The following is a 21126-nucleotide window of genomic DNA, read 5'->3' on the forward strand; positions in this document are numbered from 1 at the left end:
TCCTTTGAAACTTCAGATGCTCCCCAACTAATTAAATTGCAAGAGCGCAGATTCTCCTAGGGGCCTCGCCGTCTTGGCAGTTCCTTGAATCCTCGGGACATAGTGTCCTCCCCTATCAGAGCAAGGCTCTACACATGGCATGCACACACCTGGGGACATTTGGACATTAGCAGGGAGGGTGTCTTCCTCCTCTTCTGCTTGTATCCAAATTAGGTCACAGTCTTGCTGCAACTCCACGCGTGCATCCTTCCATTTCAGCCTCCAGTTTCAGCAGTAATTTCAAAAAGCCAAATCTGAACGTAGAATGTATCGTTGACCAACTCCTCCTGCTTCTTCTCCCTCCCTCTAGGCTTAATGTTGCCCCTTGTGATTTCTCTTCCTCTTTGAGGCCATCTTTGATGTCCTCATCTTACCTGGAGGAAACATATCCATATTGAAGGAGAGTGGGGACAAACCCTAGGATTTGCTGACTCTGCAGCTCCCAAGGGAAGGCTTCTGGCCATCTTCCTCACGTCTTGGCATTTGGGCTTCCAAGTGGCATTTGACGGAGCACTGTCCCCCGCTGTACCCCTCCACACCTGTCCTAGGTTTAGATCTCTTCTCCCTGTAGCCCCCAGTAAACCAAATTTAATACAGACTCTGAATAAAGAGACATTTGGGGCACAGGGTCTTTTTTTATTTTTCTTTTCAGGGATCTCCATACAGTTTTTGTTATGCAATTTTATTGAGATATATTCACATAACATACAATCATTCAAAGTGTGCAATCAGTTTTTCACAGTATGGTCATATAGTTGTGCATTCATCACCACAATCAATCTTTGAACATTTTCATTGCTCCAAAAAATAAAATAAAGATTAAAATAAAATTAAAAAATCCAAAACATCCCATTTCCCTCTTCCCCCCCATTGTTTATTTACTTTTTTAAAAATACAGTTTGAGATAAATTCACACACCTTACAATCATCCAGAGTGTACAGTCATTCACAGCACCATCATACATTTGTGCATTCATCACCAGAATCAATTTTTGAACCTTTTCCTTACTCCAGAATAAAAATAAAAGCAAAAAAGAGCACCGAAATCTTTCCATCCCCTCCATCCCACCCTATTCTTCATCTAATTGTTGTCCCCATTTTCCCACTCATCTGTCCATGCACTGGATAAAGGGAGAGCGAGCCACAAGTTTTTCACAGTCACACAGTCACACCGGGGCACGGGGTCTTTTAAACCATGTAGCTACCATCAGCTGCAATCAGTAAAAATGCATTTACTCTGCATTCATTGTAAGTGACAACAATATAAGACTACTGATGAAATGAATACTTTCATTTAGCATCTGTAACCACCAAAACACATGCTAATCATTTCAGAGAAGAGATTAGATTTTTCCACCTCTGAATTTGTAGCACTAAGAAGCAACTTGCCTTCTCCTCTCCTGACTTTGATTACTCTCAGGACATGAGGCCTTTGGGGGCAATACAGAGTCTGGAAACCATGTGGCAGGTTGCCCAGGTACAGGATATTTTGTGTGTATGAATCAGATGACCACCAGCTTTACTCAGCAACAGCTCTGTGCAGAGCCCTGGGTGAGGCGGGCTTCGCCATGGGAGAGGAGAAGAAGGAGAAAACATGCTCCCTGCCTTTGAGGAGCTTACTGTCTTCCAGCTGGGTGTAAGTGCCTGTCATTCTGGAAATTGCTCTAGAATATTGTGCTCAGTTTTATGTACCAACTATTCCCAGAGAAAATGGGAGATGGCTTTCTGAATGAGGGACTGGAGCCAGGCCTTGAAGCCTGGGAAGTTTGAGTAGGTGGTTGGCAGCACAGTTGACCACGGAGCCAAATGGCTCTGGTTTTAGATTCTGGCTCCGTGTATTATTCTGTGACCTTAGGCAAGTTCCTTAAACCCTTCTGATCCTTCTATTTCTCCTTATCTTTAAAATGGGGGGAAAGAGCTGTATGACAATGAAATTAAAACCTTGCATGGTTCTTGGAACAGTGTAAGCTCAATAAATAGTGTTTCCCTTTCAGATCGTAGGTGGGAAAGAAAAAAAAGGGGGAATGAGATTGATATTTGGGGGACAGTGGAAGAATGACATGCCAAGGGGTTAGGTTAAAGGGACTGTCTCACCTTTTGATGGGAACCCTGCCTGTCTTTTAGTCCTTCGGTGATGATACTCATCTCTTCCCAGAGAAATACACAGGGTATCTTCTGATTGCCCTAGAGAGCCATATCCTTTGTCTTTCCTACTGTGGTGGTTTAATTGTCACTCACCAGCTCTTTGAATCCCAGCTGTGCCTGGTTAACCACATTTTTCTTGAATCTAGGACTGCTCCCACCCCAGCCCATTGCTGCCCAGCTGTTGGAACACTGTATAACACCAATACGCTTGAGTCCTTCAAGACTGCAGACAAGAAGCTACTTCTGGAACAAGCAGCAAATGAGGTTAGGTGGAAAAAACATTATGCATCCATCGTATTTTCTTTGGTCCTTTGGAGCTGTAGTGTCTCTCTCTGATGAGGGGCATGGTCCATCACAGAAACTAATATATAGCAGGTACTCAAAAATATCTGTGGCTTTTGATTTATTCCCTCAGAGAATACTTCCAGCTCACTGCTGTGTGTTGGTGGGAAGGTCAGGGAGAAGGTATCCAGGCTCTCAGCAAGATAGGGCAGAAATGAATGGCGGGTCATTAGTTAAATAAACTTTCCTGGTCATCTCTGATGGGTACTTGGAAGCGTCTTGCCCTCTGACTGTGAGTTATGTTTCTGTTTCTGGATGAGTTCGGATGCTCCCCTTCCTTGTGCCCCTTGGAGAGGCTTTACAAGTCGTAAGCACTGTAATGCTGTAAGAGATTATATAGTTATCCATTATCTTCAGTGCTAAATCTAAACTGCTTCATCTGATTTCCAAGGCCATCATGACCTGACCTCTGCTGGCCTCTTTGGACTTTGTTTCCTGTCATTTTTGGCCTCGCATCCTCTAACCTAGTCACACTAGACCCTTTAAAATTCCCCTAACCAACTGGTTGTTCTCTCCTCCATCTTTTGGGCATGATGTTCTCTCTGCCTATCTTTCCTTTACTTCTCTACAGCTGAATTAGAGAGGAATTAAAGTTGGGGAGACTGTGTATCCCAATCCTCTCTAACCCACCCACTTGAGTGGTCTCTACATCAGTTTTAAAAAACAAGGGAGTCTTGTTTATTTGGGTGTGGGATCACAGAAGGACCCGAGGCAGGCTTCCCTCCCGTCCAGCTCCTGGGAACAGGCTGTAGCTGGTGACTTAGGTGAAGATGGGCATCTTCCTTGGCCTATGGCTTGACTGCTCCTGGGCCTCCTACTTTGAATGCACATTTAAAAGGGAGTCTCCAAAGAGTTTTTGCATCTGTTCTCCACAATGCCATCAGACTTCTCATGGCAGTTCCCAGCCATCTATCCACCCAGCTTATCAGAAGCGGTGTCCTGCTCTCCCGTGGTTCAGCTTCTCCAAGCTTATTATTTCAGGGGCAGGACCTTCCTTCTCTTTGCTTTATTTGCCTCTTAGGCCACGTGGGAGGTGGTTATTACGGGCTCATCAGTTTTGTCTTGCCTAGTGACAGAAAGCTTAGCATCTAATCTAGTCTTGTGATCAGCAGCTGCTGACCAGGCCCAGCTGTTGCTTTTGTTTCCAGTCACTTGCTGAGTATAAATAAACTTGAAGTTTGTTCTCCTTTCCTCACCTCTCAGGGCAAGATAATCCCAAATCAGACTTTAAGAATCCTCCTAAACAAGAAGCCCTGCCTGACTCTTTTCCTTCCCTCCCACCTCCCCAGCCAAGTCTGTGTTCCTCCTAGGAATTCAACACACTTCTGTGAGAGCAGATCCTTTTTGGTTGTGTTCTCATACATTTATGCCTGTCTGTCTTGCTAAACTATGAGCTTCTTGAAGGTAGGGACCGTGCTGTTTATTTCTGTAGCCCCAATGTGATTGGCAAGTAGTGGACAATAGGTAAGTATTTGTCCAAGGAAAGAATGGAGGCATGAAAAGGACATAGTTGCCTCCTCTGAGGCTGAGATCCACTGAGAGGAGGCTTCTGGGTTAGCTGATTTATCTCAGAACCCAAGGAGAGGGAGGCTGGTGTGGAGGCACTGGGAAGTGGGCCGAGTAAGATGGCAACCTACTTCACCACTGAAATGTGCAGTGCTGAGCCTGGAGGAAAGGAGAGCTTGCTGCTTTTCAGTTCTATGCCTTGCTTGAGAGTGAGGAGTTCCAAGGCGCTCGGGAACCTGCCTTGATGCTTTCCTTTCTTCTAGCAGATTTGGGAATCAATAAAATCGGGCGCTGCTCTTGAAAACCCTGTGCTCCTCAACAAATTCCTCCTCTTGACATTTGCAGTAAGTAAATGCACTTTCTGTTACATTTAGACTAATAGAATCCCCTGGATCACCCCAGTGTTCCGATCGAACAATCCGCTCTCTTTGAAGCTATTAACTTGTGTTATTCAAGGGATAGCTATTAAAGAAAAGCTCCTTTTACCAGTGGCCAGATAATGCTGGCACATACTACCAATGCAAAATTAATCCATTCTTACTCAGCCCACTCATAGTGGTTGTGTAGTTTTTATAATACAGTGGCCCAATTCTCGTTCTTTAGGACATGATAAAATTGGGCTCAGGGAGTAGTGAGACCATTGTCGCAAAAGTCTTTGTTAAATGTTGTCCTGCAGAGCTCAGCTGCTGGGTCCATCAGCGTACGGGAAAATTGGATCTTGGATCCTGGCCATCCCCCAGGGACTCCTGGGCCAGGGGAGGTCACATTAGATGGCCTGACCACCCCATGTTTTTTTTAAGAAACAAAGAAAAATGTTTTATATAAGGGAGATCTAATTAAAATGAACATAAAGGAAAGCCTTGAAGAGGAAAAGAATCTTAGCAGGGTAGGCAGCATCTGCTGCCTAAGGAAGGAGGGGCAGTGAATTGGAGGGAAGGACCTGGCCTCGGAGACAGGAGAGTGAGGAAGAGGTAAGAGTCAATTGTATAGATACCAGCTATATGGATGTGTTTGTGTGTGTGTGTGTGTGTGTATTGATAGAAGAAAAACTTGTCATGCATTGTAGGATCTCACAGCTTTATTGAGCAAACCATGAATTGGGCAGCATCCCATTCAGAAAGTAGAAGGGCACAGCTCCCAGGGGTGGGAAGGGGAAGCCCCTACAGGGCAACCTCGGAAGCAAGTGAAGAAATGTTCTGATTGGCTGACATTAAGTTTCCATTTTACAAGGTGGGAGTGGGGTGTCTTGCAAAATGGGGGAGCAGATATACATTGATTAGCATGGTATGCTTGTCTATTTTGATGAAACCTGTCTAGCAGACCTAAACTCATTTTATCACCAGGTACTGTTTATCAGGGACCCTGTAGGGTGTGTTCCGTTTTTTCTGAAAACCACTGTGGTAGGTCAGAGTCGTTCAAGAATCCGCACAACGCGGTGAGTCAAAGTTTAAGTATAAAGTTTAAGATTTATTAGAGGAAGAAAGCAGGTGGGAGCCAGCGAAAAGAAAGAAAATGGCTCCAGCTCTCTTTCTGAGAGCAGGATTTTTTAAAGAATAAAACCCCATGGGGAGGGAAGGGTATCCTGTGCTTTGAGTGGGTGAGGGCTTATCAACTTCTGAGCTGATTGGTTGCTAGGGTTCTAACACACTACTCTTTGATGTGCAGCTGTATTATCTATGTGGAGGAAGCAGGCCTTTTGGCTTGCTTGTGGTCGTTCATCTTATGGACATATCTGATCTTGCCTTATCCGCCTTTTGGGGTTGAGGCGCCACTATGACTGGGATTTCTAAAACAGCCTTCAACACTTAGTTTATGGCGCACCTGGTTTCTATGAGATAAGCTGTGGGGCCCCTGGATCAGACATTCCTTCTATATGTTAGACTCTTTTCACTGCAGGCCAGTTATTTTTATCCTCTGGAAAAGCCTTGGAAAGGGGTCTTCTGATGATACCCAATGCAGGTGGCTATTTTATTTCACTGAACAATACTGATATGTATGTATGTGTGTGTATACATATACATGTATATAATTTATTCTATGTAATTATGTTGATCATATAATATCCTATCAAGTATATGCTCAAAAGATTCCTCTTGTACATTTAAGTTGTTCCTGGTAGTCAGTATTATTAAAAAAAAAAAAATGCTGCAGTGAACAGTTTGGGCCATGTTGATTTTTTTCCTGCTCACTTTATTTCTTTAGAAAAAGTTCTTTGGAGTGGTGTTCCAGTTTGCTAATGCTGCTGTTATGCAAAATACCAGAAATGGATTGGCTTTTATAAAGGAGGTTTATTTGGTTACAAAGGTACAGCCTTAAGGCCATAAAGTGTCCAAGGTAACACATCAACAGTCAGGTACCTTTGCTGGAGGATGGCCAATGGCATCCAGAAAAACCTCTGAAAGCTGGGAAGGCACATGGCTGGCAGCTGCTCCAGAGTTCTGGTTTCAAAATGTCTTTCTCCCAGGACATTCCTCTCTAGGCTGCAGCTACTCTTCAAAATGCCACTCTCGGTTGCTCTTGGGGCATCTGTCCTCTCTTAGCTTCTCCGGAGCAAAAGTCTGCTTTCAAAGCCAATCTCCAAAATGTCTTTGTAAGCTGCAGCTCCTCTCTTAGCTCCTGTGTGTTCTTCACAGTGTCCCTCTTGGCTGTAGCAAGCTCGCTCTTTCTGTCTGAGCTTATATAGTGCCCCAGTGAACTAATCAAGGCCCACGCTGAATGGGTGGGGCCACACCTCCATGGAAATCATCCAATCAGAGTTATCACCTACAGTTGGGTGGGGCGCATCTCCATGGAAACACTCAAAGAATTACAATCTAATCCACACTAATATGTCTGCCCACACAAGATTGCATCAAAGATAATGGCATTTTGGGGGACATAATACATTCAGACTGGCACAAGTGGGCTTATAAACATTGATGCAGATAAATATTTAGTGTGCTGTTTCACCACCCCTTCATCAGCTTTGGGTATCAATCCTCCTCCCTGCTATTTTTTTTGGCCAGGTTATGGGTCTTTCCTTTCTTCCTTCCCCACGAAATAATTCCCCTTATCTCCTGAATGCTGCTTCCCCCATTTACACCACAAAGGAGTAGGGAATGATAGGGCTCTACCTGGAGGCCATCCTGGAGGGTGGTATCTACAAGAACACTTTTCCTGCTTTCTTTGTAACAGTGGAGGAGATATTAGAATGTTTAAATTGTTATCAGACTATTAGGTTCAATCTGGCATTGATAATTTGTTCAAAAATGTAAATCATTTGGCCAGTTGTCCTCTAGGGTAGATGGAGGTAATGCTAATTAAAGACTCTGGTTTTGTTACTCGAATGCCCATGTATTTAGTGGACCAAGAATTCTAACTAGTAGCATATAAATTGACAAATGGCTTTTCATGAGAAAGATAATATTAGCTCTTGCTTAACGTTTTAATGCATTTCCTGGAGTCAGCATTGTGTGTTGGCCTTGTTACCCTTTTTACTGGGCATTCCTAGCCTGGCTTTAAAAAAAAAAAATAGAAGTCTCTATCTTTTAAAATCTTCAGACACAAAAGGCTGTATGTTTCATTTAATTGAGGTCCTTTGTGATTTAAAGAATCCTAAGAAATTCAAGCCTTTGGCTTTTAAAGGTGACCTGCTCAAGCTGCTTAGAAATCATGAAATCCTTGATGATGAATTGTTTAACCTTTTACTAAAGATCAGTTGTGGCAAATCATTTAAATACAAAGGAGAGATAATAATCTCGGGGGTGTTTTTGCTTTTTTGCTTTCTTTTTTGCTGTTTTTAGGACTCAAAGGAAAAGGCAAACCATCCATTTCATTAACTTCAGTTTTGCAGTTTGTTATACCGTTGTCAAAAGGGAATTTGTTCTCAGTTGATTGATTAGTGGTATATGTAGAGGTTGCGGAAACCATATTCACTAGACTTTCTTGTCTGGACACACTTATATTTAAAAAGTCGTCTGGTATAATTCCATTTAGATGGAAAGCCAGAAGAGGCAAATAGAGAGAAACAGAAAGTTGTTTAGTGTTTGCCAGGAGCTGGGAAGAGAGGGATGTGGGAAGTGACTGCTAATGGATATGGAATTTCTTTCAAGCATGATGGAAGTCTTTTAGAATCCATGGAGATGGTGGTGTAACCTGTGAATATACTGAAAACCACTAAATTGTACACTCTAAAATAGTGACTTTTATGATATGTGAATTAATGTTTCAATTAAAAAAGAAAAGATTAGCCAAATAAATTGCATTAGGGGTCATTGGTCATAGACTTGTGGGAAAGCTGTCATATATCCATATATCTATTTGATCCTACCTATCCCATGAGTAATTCAAACCACTGATGCTCCAGGAATTCAGAGGCAAGAACGACAAACCTGAGTCAGAGCAGAGGAGCAGAGTCAAGGACAGCTTCATGAATCCTTTCAAGGTTCCTTAGAGCTCTGAACCTCTTCTGTGACTCTTACAGTTAATCATGTACTCACTGTATCTCTGCCCCATGCAGAAATTGAGCTACCCAAGGCTTGACACTGGGTTTTGCTCATCTTTTTCTCATCAGAGTGTCTAGTGTTTTGCCTTGTACATAGCATGTGCTTAATAGTTGTTGACTTGAACATCACCAATAAGACATTTCAGAAAACAACTTTATATTATCTCAGGCAGATAGAGGTATTTGAGTAGGACAGTTTCTTTAATAACATGCTTAATTTATTTGGCTATGAGGACAATGGTAACTGTGTGTTTTTGTTTGTTTTTTGTTTTTTCATTTTATTGAGATATGTTCACATACCATGCAGTCGTACAAAACAAAGCGTACATTCAGTTGTTTACAGCACCATTATATAGTTGTGCATTCATCACCAAAATTAATTTTTGACATTTTCATTACCACACACACAAAAATAATAAGAATAAAAATTAAAGTGAAAAAGAGCAATTAAAGTAAAAAAGAACACTGGGTGCTGTTTGTTTGTTTGTTTTTCCTTCCCCCATTTTTCTACTCATCCATCCATAAACTAGACAAAGGGGAGTGTGGTCCTTATGGCTTCCCCAATCCCACTGTCACCCCTCATAAGCTACATTTTTATACAATCGTCTTCAAGATTCATGGGTTCTGCATTGTAGTTTGATAGTTTCAGGTATTTACTGCTAGCTACTCCAATTCTTTAGAACCTAAAAAGGGTTGTCTATATTGTGCCTAAGAGTGCCCACCAGAGTGACCTCTTGGCTCCTTTTGGAATCTCTCTGCCACTGAAGCTTATTTCATTTCCTTTCATTTCCTCCTTTTGGTCAAGAAGATGTTCTCCATCCCACAATGCTGGGTCTAGATTCTTTCCCAGGAGTCATCTTCCACGGGTAACTGTGTTTTGGAGGGTGTGCCTCTACAGGTATACACTGAATATGCATGGTACAATAAAAAGAAAACTTCAAGTTTGGAAGCCGAGTTCTGATCCCTTCTCGTACCAGCTTTGTTTTGCTTAAGTTCCTTAGTCTCCTTCTCTAAAGTTCAGTTTTCTGTATTTTAAACAGGATAATCATAGTTACTTCCCAGGGTGGCTTAAACAATGTTGATGATAATGTCAATCACTTGTTGAACATTTTCTATTTTAGCAAGTGGTCAATAAGGTATAGTATGTTTATCATCATATTATTCATGTTTGTGTGTGTTTGTGAGAGAGTATTTGAGATAACGACAGGAGCTATGCATTCTGTCATGAGTTCTGTTGGAGATGAGAATATTTGACAAGCTGATCATATTTTGGGGACATCAGCTTTTTTTTTTTATCTTAAATGGCTGTGAGATGTTATATTTAGAGATGCATCTCAGTTTAATTGTCAATGCTATTCTAATATCCTATTATATATATTTTTTCCTAGGATCTAAAGAAGTATCACTTCTACTATTGGTTTTGCTATCCTGCCCTCTGTCTTCCAGAGAGTATACCTCTCATTCACGGGCCAGTGGGTTTGGATCAAAGGTTTTCACCAAAACAGGTATTAAAAGATAAAACAAATTGCAAGTAAAATTGAGTTTAATGCACAACAGTAGTTTATCTAGCTCATTTTAAAGACAAATAGGCACTTCTGAAGGAAGAGGTGATAACGGTGGAATCCTCCAAAGATGGTACTAGGAGCGGACTTATTTATAAAATGTTTGTGAAGCTGTTTTGAAGAAGTGGTGAACAATAATTTCCTCGGTTTTCAGTGACATTTGGTGAAATGCTAAGCCGGTAGGGAGGAATTATAGGAACATTTATGAAAGACTGCAATGGATTTACCATAATGTGATCTTCACTTTCGGCATGGGGAAACATAAGGCAATCTACTTTGAGAAGGATTCCTTCTTTGTTAAGCAGATAAAAAATTCCATGCTATGCTGTCTGTTCTGTCGTAGAAAAGGCGCCAGAAATTATAACTGTTGGTTGGAATGCAGAAATGCCAACAATTGTCCAGTATCTTTACAGAGAATCCTTGAAACAAAGTAGAAGATATTCTCCTACCCTCTTACCCTCTCCAGAGATGATCCATGCAGAATTAGTCTTTGCAGTTTAAGAAAGATAATAAGGTCACTAGAGATGGTCCCAAGGGAAGCAACTAAAATAACCAGAATGGTAAAATGAAGACCCTAAACTAAAGAATTCTGATTATTCTTAAGGCAGAGATTAAATGACGAGATAATTTGAATTCATGAAGCATAGCAAAACCCGGTACGTGGAAGTCAGGGAGCAGCCCTTATTGATTAAAAAAAAAAAAAAAAAAAAAGTTACTTTAAGGACAAATAAAAAGTGGTGGCTTTGTGGAATTGATTTCCCAAGAAGAAATTTAGATGCAGGGAGAAAGGTTATGGGTGGGGATTGACTGACTCCCCATCCAGAACCTTTTAGTGGGGACAAAAATGGTCTAAAGTTAATGTGTTGTTGGTTGAACAATCCTATGAATATACTAACAAACATTGAATTGTATACTTTAAATGGATGAATTTACTATGTCTCAATAAAGTTCTTTAAAAGACATTATGGAAAGGTTCAAGGTACATTCATAAATGGTAGATTCATGTTGGGATATTACAGGAAAGAACTAAGGTTTGGATGCCCCTTTCAACTTTTGTGGTTGACATCACAGAGAACCACCATGCTGTACCATAAAATGTCCCTTTGTGGCCTAAGACACAACACCAGGCATGTTGAAAGTGTTATATAAAAGTGGTATTATTGGGGATACTTTTATGTTCAGTTATTGTGAAACAGTAAGAGAGATATGATGAGTCACTTCCAGTCTTTTGGCTTTAAGATGCCTATCATTGTAAGTTAATTTTTAACTCAGAACTAGAAATGCGGTTGCCTGAAAAATAACTTAATGTTTGCTGTTTTCAGATTCAAGCCCTTGAGCATGCATATGATGATCTTTGTCAAAAGGAAGGAGTCACAGCCCTACCTTACTTCTTAATCAAGTATGATGAGGACATGGTGCTGGTTTCCTTACTTAAACACTGCAGTGATTTCTTCCAAGGACAAAGGACAAAGGTCAGAGAAACTGAGTCCCATTTTATGATTCAGAAAAGGAATCATAAGTTTGTGTTATGATATGCCACTGCAAACCTCAAACTCATTTCTATTTCTTTAGCCTTCCAAAGAATGTTTTAGAACATTTCTTTATCTCCGCTCTCTCCCACCCCAGCCCTTCCCAAATCCCTCTTCTTCCAGACTTTCCTAGCTCTTTTATCCCACAGAGTAATTTTGGATTCCTCCCTTCCTGTTTGTGATATTATTTCAATTTTTATTTCCTGATTTTTTTTTACATCCATTCCTCTATTTCTATTCCCAAAGCTACCGTTGTAGATCACACCCTGATTCTCTCACCCTGGGCAGTTACAGTCATCTTGCTTCCCTCTTGCACACTACCACTATAGGGATACCTTCCCCATTCATTGATCAAGAGCCTAATGGTGTCTTCCTTCTGTCCCCAAACTACCTTTCCTGCCTCATCTTCCACTAACTTCCTTACAAACCGTTGCTCCAGCTAAGCTTGTCTATTTTTCACCAGGCCCTCCCCACTCATCATATATACCTAGAACTTTTTCTGTCTCTTCGTTTTCATTCATGTTATATCATCTCCCTGAAACGTATTCTGATTGTGAAAATCCTAAGAATATCTTTCTGTTGATTGAAATTCTTCCTATCCTTGAAGCTCACCTTAAGTTCTCCTTCACCATGAGGCCTTCTGTCTTGGCTATGCCCATCTGTGATCTGTCTCACCTGTGAATTCTTGGCATGTGTTACCTGATCCTCATTTACTGCCCTACTACTTTTTACAAATTATTTGTATGCTGTATTAGACTATAAGCTCCTAGAGGGCAGGGACCATGTCTTATGTATTTCTGGCTGCATAGTCGAGCGCTTGTCTTATTGACATTAGGCCCTCAATAAAATTCTTTTGCATGGATGTAAGAGTGCTGTAAACATCTTTTAGAAGTAATCAGATATGTAGTAAGCTGTCTTAGCCATACTAGTAATTGCAAATTAAAAACTTTTTAAAATGATGAGTATTCTGAAGTTATGAAATCAAGTAGGATAATTTCAGTAGCCATATAGATATATCAGAACTGAGGACAGAGAGGCCTCGAATTGATGGCCTGACTATTCCTTAGTCTGAATTTAGAATGTCTTTTTTTTTTTTAAGTGCATTTTTTTATCAACTACATTAGCACTTCCTTTTCCAGAGGAAGCACTTTTTGACTTAATGACTGAGGATTAAATTTTTATTCAAATTCTCCCCCCTCCCAGGTGATTTTACAGGAAATAGCCAAATTAGTAGCAATCAGACCAAGCAATAATATGAAGTGTAATCTAGTGTGAGGACCTATTGCAATAGTAGGTAGCATTAAATAGCCTGTGTTTTTGAAACAACTGTAGTTCAGGTTGTATTTGATAAATTAATGGCCCTCCCCAGTATGCAACTCTACCAAAATAATGATTTATAGAGCACTTTACAGTCTTTTGCTTACTTGATCTTCTTACAACTCTGTGAAATAGGTGTTATTAGTGTCTACAGTTTTTTATTTGAAGAAAATGAGATTCTAAAAGGCAAAACGACCTGATCAAAGTCACATGTCCAAATTGTCTGATTCCAAAGCCCATGCACTTTCTCCCATTCCATTTTCATGTCACTGTAATGGACACAGTGTCAGCTTGGCCTTTGGAATCGGATAGATTTGGATTTGACAACCAGCATTCCCACTTAGTGGCTTTGTGACCTTGGGTAAGTTGCATAACCTTTCTTCACTGTAGTTTATCTGTTAAATGGTTAATACCATCTCCTTTACAAGGTGTTGTGAAGATTAAACGTGATGATGTAAATAAAATGCCCAGCCCATAGTGGGCATGCTCTGTATTTATCCATTTCCTTTCTTCCTCAACAGCAGCATGTTTTCAAAGATCGAATAAATCTCTGGGGTCTCCTGGGGAGTGCTCGGGGGAGTTTACCTGTGCTCTATCCTGAGCACAACGTCCTATGCTTGGTTAGGGTAGTGTCTCAGGAAACCCGGAAAGCCTTCTCCGCACGTGTGTGGAGCACTTCCTCATAGGCCAGAAATAGTGAGATAAAATTATACCTGTTCTCAAAGAAACTAGGGGAGATGAGACATTGACTTGTGAAAATTTAACTAGAAATTAGGTATTGGAAGCCAAGTGCCAAAGAAAGAATACAGATGATACTTTGGTTGTTCATCTCTGTCTACCCTGTACAACTCTAGAAAGGATCACCAGGAACTGTGAAGATTGATGGCTGTGCAGGGGTTTAATGGTTTCATAGTTGGTTTCCCTACCTGTGGTCATGCATGTTCCCATCTGTTCTCCCCGCTGCTGCCCAAATTCATTTTCCAACTTCTAAGTTTCATTGTGTCATTCTTCTGCTTAAAACCCTTCTAGGCTTCCTGTTGTCTTCAGCCTAAGGTTAAAACTATTTAGCTCGACATTCAAGACCTCTTACAATAGGGCTCCTGCCCTTCTTTCTAGCCCCCCACCTTGCAGTTCCCCAGGATGCATCCTATCTATGCTCTGGCTATGACTGTGCCCTCTGAATGCTCCTGTCCGCCCGGCCCCTCATCTCCCTGCCTTCAGGCAGGCCTCTCTCTCTGTTTCCTTCCTTCACCTGGCCAATGCCTCACATCTTTCTGATTCTGGGCAGCTTTGACTGATTCCTTGTATCATTTGGTATCCCTCAAATGTGTTCTGGTGGCAGCCATTCTCATAGCATTGACTGAGCTCTAACGTAATTGTTGGTTTGCTTATCTGCCTGTCTCCCCTCCCTGATCAGCCTGTGAGCTACTTTGGCACAGGAACCATGTTTTATCTCACTTTGTATCCTCAACAGTTAGTATCAGGCACACGGTGTGTATGAGTAGGAGGGAGAGATAACTGTGAACTGATGTAACTGAAGAAGGCTTTTGGGGGAAGTAGGACTTGAGATGAACCCTGAAGAAATTATTTCTGTGATGGGAAAGCTACATATCAATTCACTTGACGTCTTTCCTGCTTTTATTGCATTAATCTAGTTCTTTTTTGCATAAATCCACTTTCTTTTTAGCATTCCTTATGTCACAAGGTTTTCTTGAATCTTTCATCTTATTCTTCCCAAAATAGGCATTCTGTTGAGTACAAATTCATGTAATTGTGCTCTGGCTTTATATGTTACTATATTTTCCACCTCCTCTTACCAATCCTTCAACCCCCAAGAAGTTGTTCTTCCTCTGTGAGCCTTGGCTTCCTCACAGGTAAGATGGATAAAAGTCGAGAGCTCTCCAGGTTTCATCTCTTCAGTCTGGATGAGCTCGTTCGGGACCCTCAATCTAGAGACCACTTCTCCACAAGTGTGTCAATGGTCTCTCTCTGGCCTTCCCTTCCTTTTGGACTCCAGGCCACTTTATGCACCTGCCTACTTGTCTTCTCCAGCACCTCAGATTCCCTTGTCCAAAACTGAACTCAATTTTTACCCGGAGTCGGGTTCTTTTCCAGCACCACAGTCTCAGGGAGTGCTACCATCACCCACCCAGTCATGCAAGCATCATGCTGGACATCCCTCTGTCACTTACCACCCCATGTCCTGTGGACTTCATTTCCAAAACAACTCTCAGTCTGCCTCCTTTGCATTTCTTCTGCCACTGCTCTAATCTAAGCTTCCATTGTCTTCCGTCTGCTTTACTGCATTAGCTTCCTAACTGGTCTCTTTGTGTCCACTCTGGCCTCCCTCCAACCCATCCTGACATCATCCAAAGCGATCTTTCTGAAAAGCAGATCTGATCACGACACTTTGAAAATAAAGCACTTCAGTGTCTTCCTTGTGCTCTAAGGATACGAACTGAATTCCTTAATGTGGCATAGACAAATCTATATATGGCTTGGTCTCTGCATCTCCAGTTCCAAATTGTTACATGTTCCCTGTCGCTTTTGCACTCCTGACACACTGACCTTTAACCTCCCCCTACATGTCTCCTCCTGCTGCAGAACTTTTGCCCATGCCTTTTGCCTGGAACAGTCTTCTCTCTCCCTTTTTTTCTGCTTCTTTCCCTCCATCCCATACCTTCCCTTTGCCTTGTTAACTGTTTACTCTTTCTTTGATTTAAGCTTAATCATGATTTCCTCAAGGAAACTTTCCCTGGCCTCTGTAAAAAGGTTTATTCTCATAGTGCTATCTATCCCCTCTTTGTAGCATTTAGCACAGTTGTAGTTTTACATTTCCCTGGGTGGTCTTTGATTGGTATGTTTTTCTCCCATTTAAATGTAAGCTTCATGAGGGCAGGTATCCTATGCTTAATTTCCCACCATTGTATCTGCATCATTAGTGTCGTGCCTGGTGTGTAAAATGTGATAGAAGAATGAATGCATGCATGAGTGAGTGGAGTGAGTACTGGGGATCACGTGTGTGAAGCACCTGGCCCAGTATCTGGCACATAATAGGCCTTCAGTAAGTAGTAGGCAGCTCTTAGTATGATTCATTGTAAGTGTTTCTCTTAATGTGAGTATTCTGATGTCTGACTAAGGCCAGATAGTTTGTAAAGGCTTTCACAAATTGTTTATATGCCTAATGTTCATGTCCAGTATGAGTCACAAATGTGGTTAGTGTTCCGACAGGAGACAGAATATGGGGCAGGTTATGAGATCTGCAATGGGTTATTTAGAGCAGTAGCTCTTAATTTGGGGTGGAAATGATGGTGCAGCCGCATAATAACCGCTTTGAGAATTTGCTGGAAGCAATGGATCCTTGCCCCAGAAAAACACGCATCTTCACATGGTTCTACGCTAATCTCTTGGGATTCACAGAACACTGAAGCCCATTTCATGGCTCCTCTTTTGTCCCTGGCTTGGAGGAAGATGAAGGGAAAGGCAGAAGCTCGCCTGCCTGAGTGGGAGCCTGTGTGATTGCTGAGATCTGTTCCAAGCCAGAATGAGACCTTTGCCTCCTGAGGTACTGCTCACACATGTCTAGAGCCATGGCTGGTGATCAGGGAGTAGGCACCTATCCCCACAGAGGGCACACTGTCCACCTGACTACCAGCAATTGTGGCCTCCATGTTCTGAGTTCCAGTTGCATGCCCAGCATCAAGCTGGTCACTCCCATGCACTGTTGCTAACCCCTACAACTCCCTGCAAAATGAGTGGTGTTTCTCCATCATTCAGAGGAGGAGACTGGAGAAGAGGTTAGGGAATGGAAGCCTCTTTCCCTGTTACTTACGTTACCCCCTGACATCAGAATGCTTCCCGTAATGGAAAAGTCAGCATCTGCTTTCTTCTCCCTCGTTCATGGCATATGGTGGTAGCAGAGGATGGCCAGACTGCAGGTTCCAGTTCAACTTAATGAGCCTCGGTTTCCTCATTGTATACAAGTGTACAATGACACCTCCTTTCTCCTGTGTTGTTGTGAGAAGAGATAATGGCTAACAAAATAGAGTTTCAGTGGCTAAGAGATTTCAAATAGAGTTGAGAAGTCATTCTGGAGGTTATTCTTACATATTATATAGATATTCCTTTTAGTTTCTAATGTATTAGAATCGCTAGAAAGAAATACTTGAACCTGTTGAACTGTAATCCCATAGACTTGATTCTTGATGATGATTATACAACTGTATAGCTTTTATCGTGTGACCGTGGGATGGTGAAAACCTTGTGAGTGTCACTTCCTTTAACCAGTGCATGGGCATATGTTCCAGTTTGCTAATGCTGCCATTAGCAGTGGATTGGCTTTTATAAAGGGGGTTTATTTGGTTACAAAGTTATAGTCCTAAGCCCATAAAAGTGTCCAAACTAAGGCATCAACAATAAGATACCTTCACTGAAGAAGGAACACCTCTGTCAGCTGGGAAAGCATGTGGTTGCTGTCTGCTGGTCCCGGGTTGTGTTTCAGCTCTTCTCTCAGCTGCTCTTGGGGTATTTAGTCCTCTCTTAGCTTCTCCAGAGCAAACTCTGGGCTAGCATCTCAAAGCATCAGCTCCTAAGCATCTCTCCAAAAGTCTCTCTCAGCTGTTCTCTGTGTGAGCTCCCTTTAAAGGATTCCAGTGATCTAATCAAGACCTACCTGGAATGGGTGGGGCCAAAGCTCCATAGAAACATTCAATCATGAGGTCATACCCTAATCAAAAAGATTAATAGCTCTGCCCCCACAAGACTGCATTAAAGAATATGGCTTTTGGGGGGACATATATCCAAACCAGCACAGCAGATAAGTAATAAAGACAAAAAAAATGTAAATAATTTGGGGGTGGGGCATAAGGGGTATGGGATATTTTGGGTGTTCTTTTTAATTTTTATTCTAATTTTTTTGTTTATTTTGGAGTAATGAAATGTTATAAAATTGTGGCAATGAATGTGCAACTATATGATGATACAGCGAGCCATTGAATGTATTCTTTGGATGGATTATATGGTGTATGAATATATCTCAATAAAACTGCATTTAAAAAAGATGATGGCTAGAAACAGACTTTGTTAAGTTTTACCCACATGTTATCATTGTACCCACTATGTTTTCTTAAAATAGATTTGTCCGTGTTCATTTTCAAAAGGAAATTTTCTTTGGACTAACTTCAGTCCTCAGCTATTCTATAAAAATGAGATTTTGATATCCTGTGTCATATAGCTGACCTTGTCTTTACCAAAGAGAGGCACACTTTCTTACCTTTTTGGATTTAGAAAAAAAAAATTTTTTTAAATTAAGAAAATTAAGAGTAGGCCATCTTCAAAAGAAACCACTGTTGAGATTTGCAGGATTATCAGTTCAGCAGCCCTGGTGCATCTGGGAAGATTTTACCAGTTCACTAATGGTGCTTTCTTTAAATTAAAGCTCAATAGCAAATGCATTTTTAATCATTTTTAAAATTGTAGAATATAGCATATATACATAGAAGTGAAGAAGTGATAACTTTCCAAGTGCAATTTAACAAGTAGTTAGCAGATGTCAAAAAATATTATAGGTTACAGTTCCACAGTTTAAGTTATTTCCTTATTGTGAAATATAACATATATACAAAAAGTTGATATCTTTCAAAGTATAATTTAACAAGTAGTTATATCGGAAATTTCCAAAGTTGTTTTGAGTTGTAGTACCATAGTTTCAGCTATCTTCTTATTGTGAAATATGACATATGTACCAAAAGGTGATAGCTTTCAAATTACCATTTAACAAGTAGCTATAGAACAAATTTCAAAGGATGCTGTGGGTTACAGTTCCCCCATTTCATTTTGATTGTTTCCTTCTCATTTCTTAGATGACTTGTCATTAATGTGATTCCTTAATGCCCAACTTTTATGACTGCAACTTACAGTTAAAAATACTTGTAATGCCATAATTCAATAGTCATGTCTCTGTGACTTAATGGAAACAAAATGTTCACAAAATAATAATTTACTAGGTGCTGTGCACTCTATTTTTTATCCTGTTCTGCTTTATCTTTTTGAAAAATGCTAATTGTGACTCACTAAATGATTTAAGATTTGCGAGTGGCTTGACACCTGTGATGTGGAAAATACTGTGTGACCAGTGTGTGAGCATTTTGAGACTACTGACAAATAAATAAATTGCAGTAGGCATGGTTCCGTTCTTTGTTTTTATTTCCATCTGCATCTTTCTGTTTTTAAAATCTCACCAAGTTCTTCATTTACTGTTTTAAGTGTGTTTTTTTAAAAGTATTTTTCATATATTTCCTTTTCATCTTTTCCTGTGCATTTTTTAAAAACTAAGATCGTACTATATTCTGCTTTATTTTTCCATTTAGCATTTTAGCATAATAGTATCACACTTTATATAAACATCGTTTTTAATGGATGCATGATAGTGTATTTTATCTTTTTTTTTGGCATTTAGATTTCTCATAATTCTTCATTATTAGGAGCCTCTTTGTACATGAAGTTCCTTACCTCCCCCTGTATTTTGAATTATTTCCTTAGAAAAGCTTTCTAGAGGTAGCATTGCTGGGTGAAAGAATTTGAACATTTAAGGTTTATAATCAGTGATATGCTGGTAAAGAGCCAGCTCTCTGTGGGGAGATGCCCAAATTTGTAGTGTTTGCTTATTTCTGTGACGAGAGTCCTCCTGCCATGGCCAATTTCAAGCTGCCAATGTAAAGTCACAGAATGCGGTGTTGGGAAGAGACACTAACAGATGACTCTCGCCAGCCTGTCCAAGCCAGCACTAGCAAACTGCTGACTGCTCCCAAACTGTGCCACTTGCACCAAAACTTCATGCAGAAACTCCTGCCAACAGTGTACACTTGCCAGATTGGATGTTGTAGATTTTTACACATTTGGTAGGTTGAAAATGGGCCTTGTTAGTTTTTGTTTTCCTCAATAAAATATTAAGTCCATTTATTTGGTCAACAGCCAGGCATTGCTATGACAAATAGGCCAGTTCTTGTGGTCCAGTTCTTGTGGTTACGTTAAAAACAATTTTCAAAACAACCCGTATTGCTAACCCATTGCCAATCTTTGGGGAAAGCTTGCTTGGTTGTTCTACTTTCAGAGCAGTTATTGAAGATTGGATGTTTGGGAAATGTTTTGTAATTTCAACAACATTAGCCTTTAATTCTAGGGCTTTTAAAATCTTTCAACAAGAGTAATGGCAAAGGGGCAACAATTTGTGTGCTGTTAGTTGGGCTCTTTCTTCACTTAGTGACTTCTTTGCATCTTGGCAGCTGTCTGTGACACTGCAGTGCTTTAGATATCTGAATTTTTTTTTTTTTTGTATACTTTAAAAACATATAATCTCCTTCATGCATTTCCTGTTGTATTAAGTGTTTGGGTAAAAAAGACAGCTGTTTGTCAGATAAACATGTTTTATGGGATCTTTGTGGCAATTTCTCCAGCTGAAAATACTCAAGATGGCAATTTTGCTCTTTTCTTTCTCATTTTGTACTTTTTATTAAATTGCATGGTGGTCTGTAGCCAGATCATGACTGAACCATTAATGAATTGTATGCTGTCTGCCAAGTAGAAAGGAATGTTATTTCATAAACCATCTAAACATATTTTTTTTCAATTATCTTTTGCTTCTTTCTGCTGATTTGTATTATAAAAGGAAGTGATTTGCCCAAGTTCACACAATGAATTTGTGGTAAAGCCAGTTCTAGAACGCATAACTCTTAGCCAGTGGTTATTTCTGAATGCCATTTTCTTTAAATGCCATATTTTTTTCTCTGTTTACCCATATAGTATAATCTGGCTTACCTAGGATTGTGCCAACTAATTACTATAGTGGTTGAGGTTCCAAATTTGGTTCCTGAACCACTTAAAGGTTTTGAAGTCACTTTTGAATCACTAAAGATAGATTAAATTATGTTCAGCCTGGTGTCAAATGGATTCTGTCATTTTCCTATCCTAATGCTTGCCTTTTGCACTCATGCATGCCTCATATGGGTAGGAGAGTGACATTAAAGTATTTCCCACCTGACTTTCCTTTATAAGTGATCGGTTTTCCTCTTTAGCAGATCGTTCCTGTTCTATAGCTCATGTTAGGTCAGGTTGCTCTGAGAAACTTTTTACTCTTCTTTTCTGCTCAAAAAAGGATTTCTTTTTTGTCTCTTTATCTCCCTTCCTCGTTGCTTTTGCACTTAGT

At 40.5% G+C, this 21126-nt stretch overlaps 1 protein-coding gene across 13 annotated transcripts in view; it reads left to right on the top strand.

Annotated features, from left to right (window-relative positions):
• Positions 1 to 21126, top strand: part of ATG7 (autophagy related 7) — a 265995-nt gene that overhangs the window by 38245 nt on the left and 206624 nt on the right. For all 13 annotated transcript variants that reach the window (XM_037802033.1, XM_037802021.1, XM_037802012.1 and 10 more), the window contains 4 exons: positions 2331 to 2448; positions 4299 to 4376; positions 9904 to 10020; positions 11400 to 11549. In XM_037802033.1, coding sequence (XP_037657961.1) covers positions 2331 to 2448; positions 4299 to 4376; positions 9904 to 10020; positions 11400 to 11549 — 463 coding nt within the window. The remainder of the gene's footprint in view (positions 1 to 2330; positions 2449 to 4298; positions 4377 to 9903; positions 10021 to 11399; positions 11550 to 21126) is intronic.

The sequence above is a fragment of the Choloepus didactylus genome, chromosome 1 (genome assembly GCF_015220235.1).
Source record: "Choloepus didactylus isolate mChoDid1 chromosome 1, mChoDid1.pri, whole genome shotgun sequence".
NCBI lineage: Eukaryota > Metazoa > Chordata > Mammalia > Pilosa > Megalonychidae > Choloepus > Choloepus didactylus.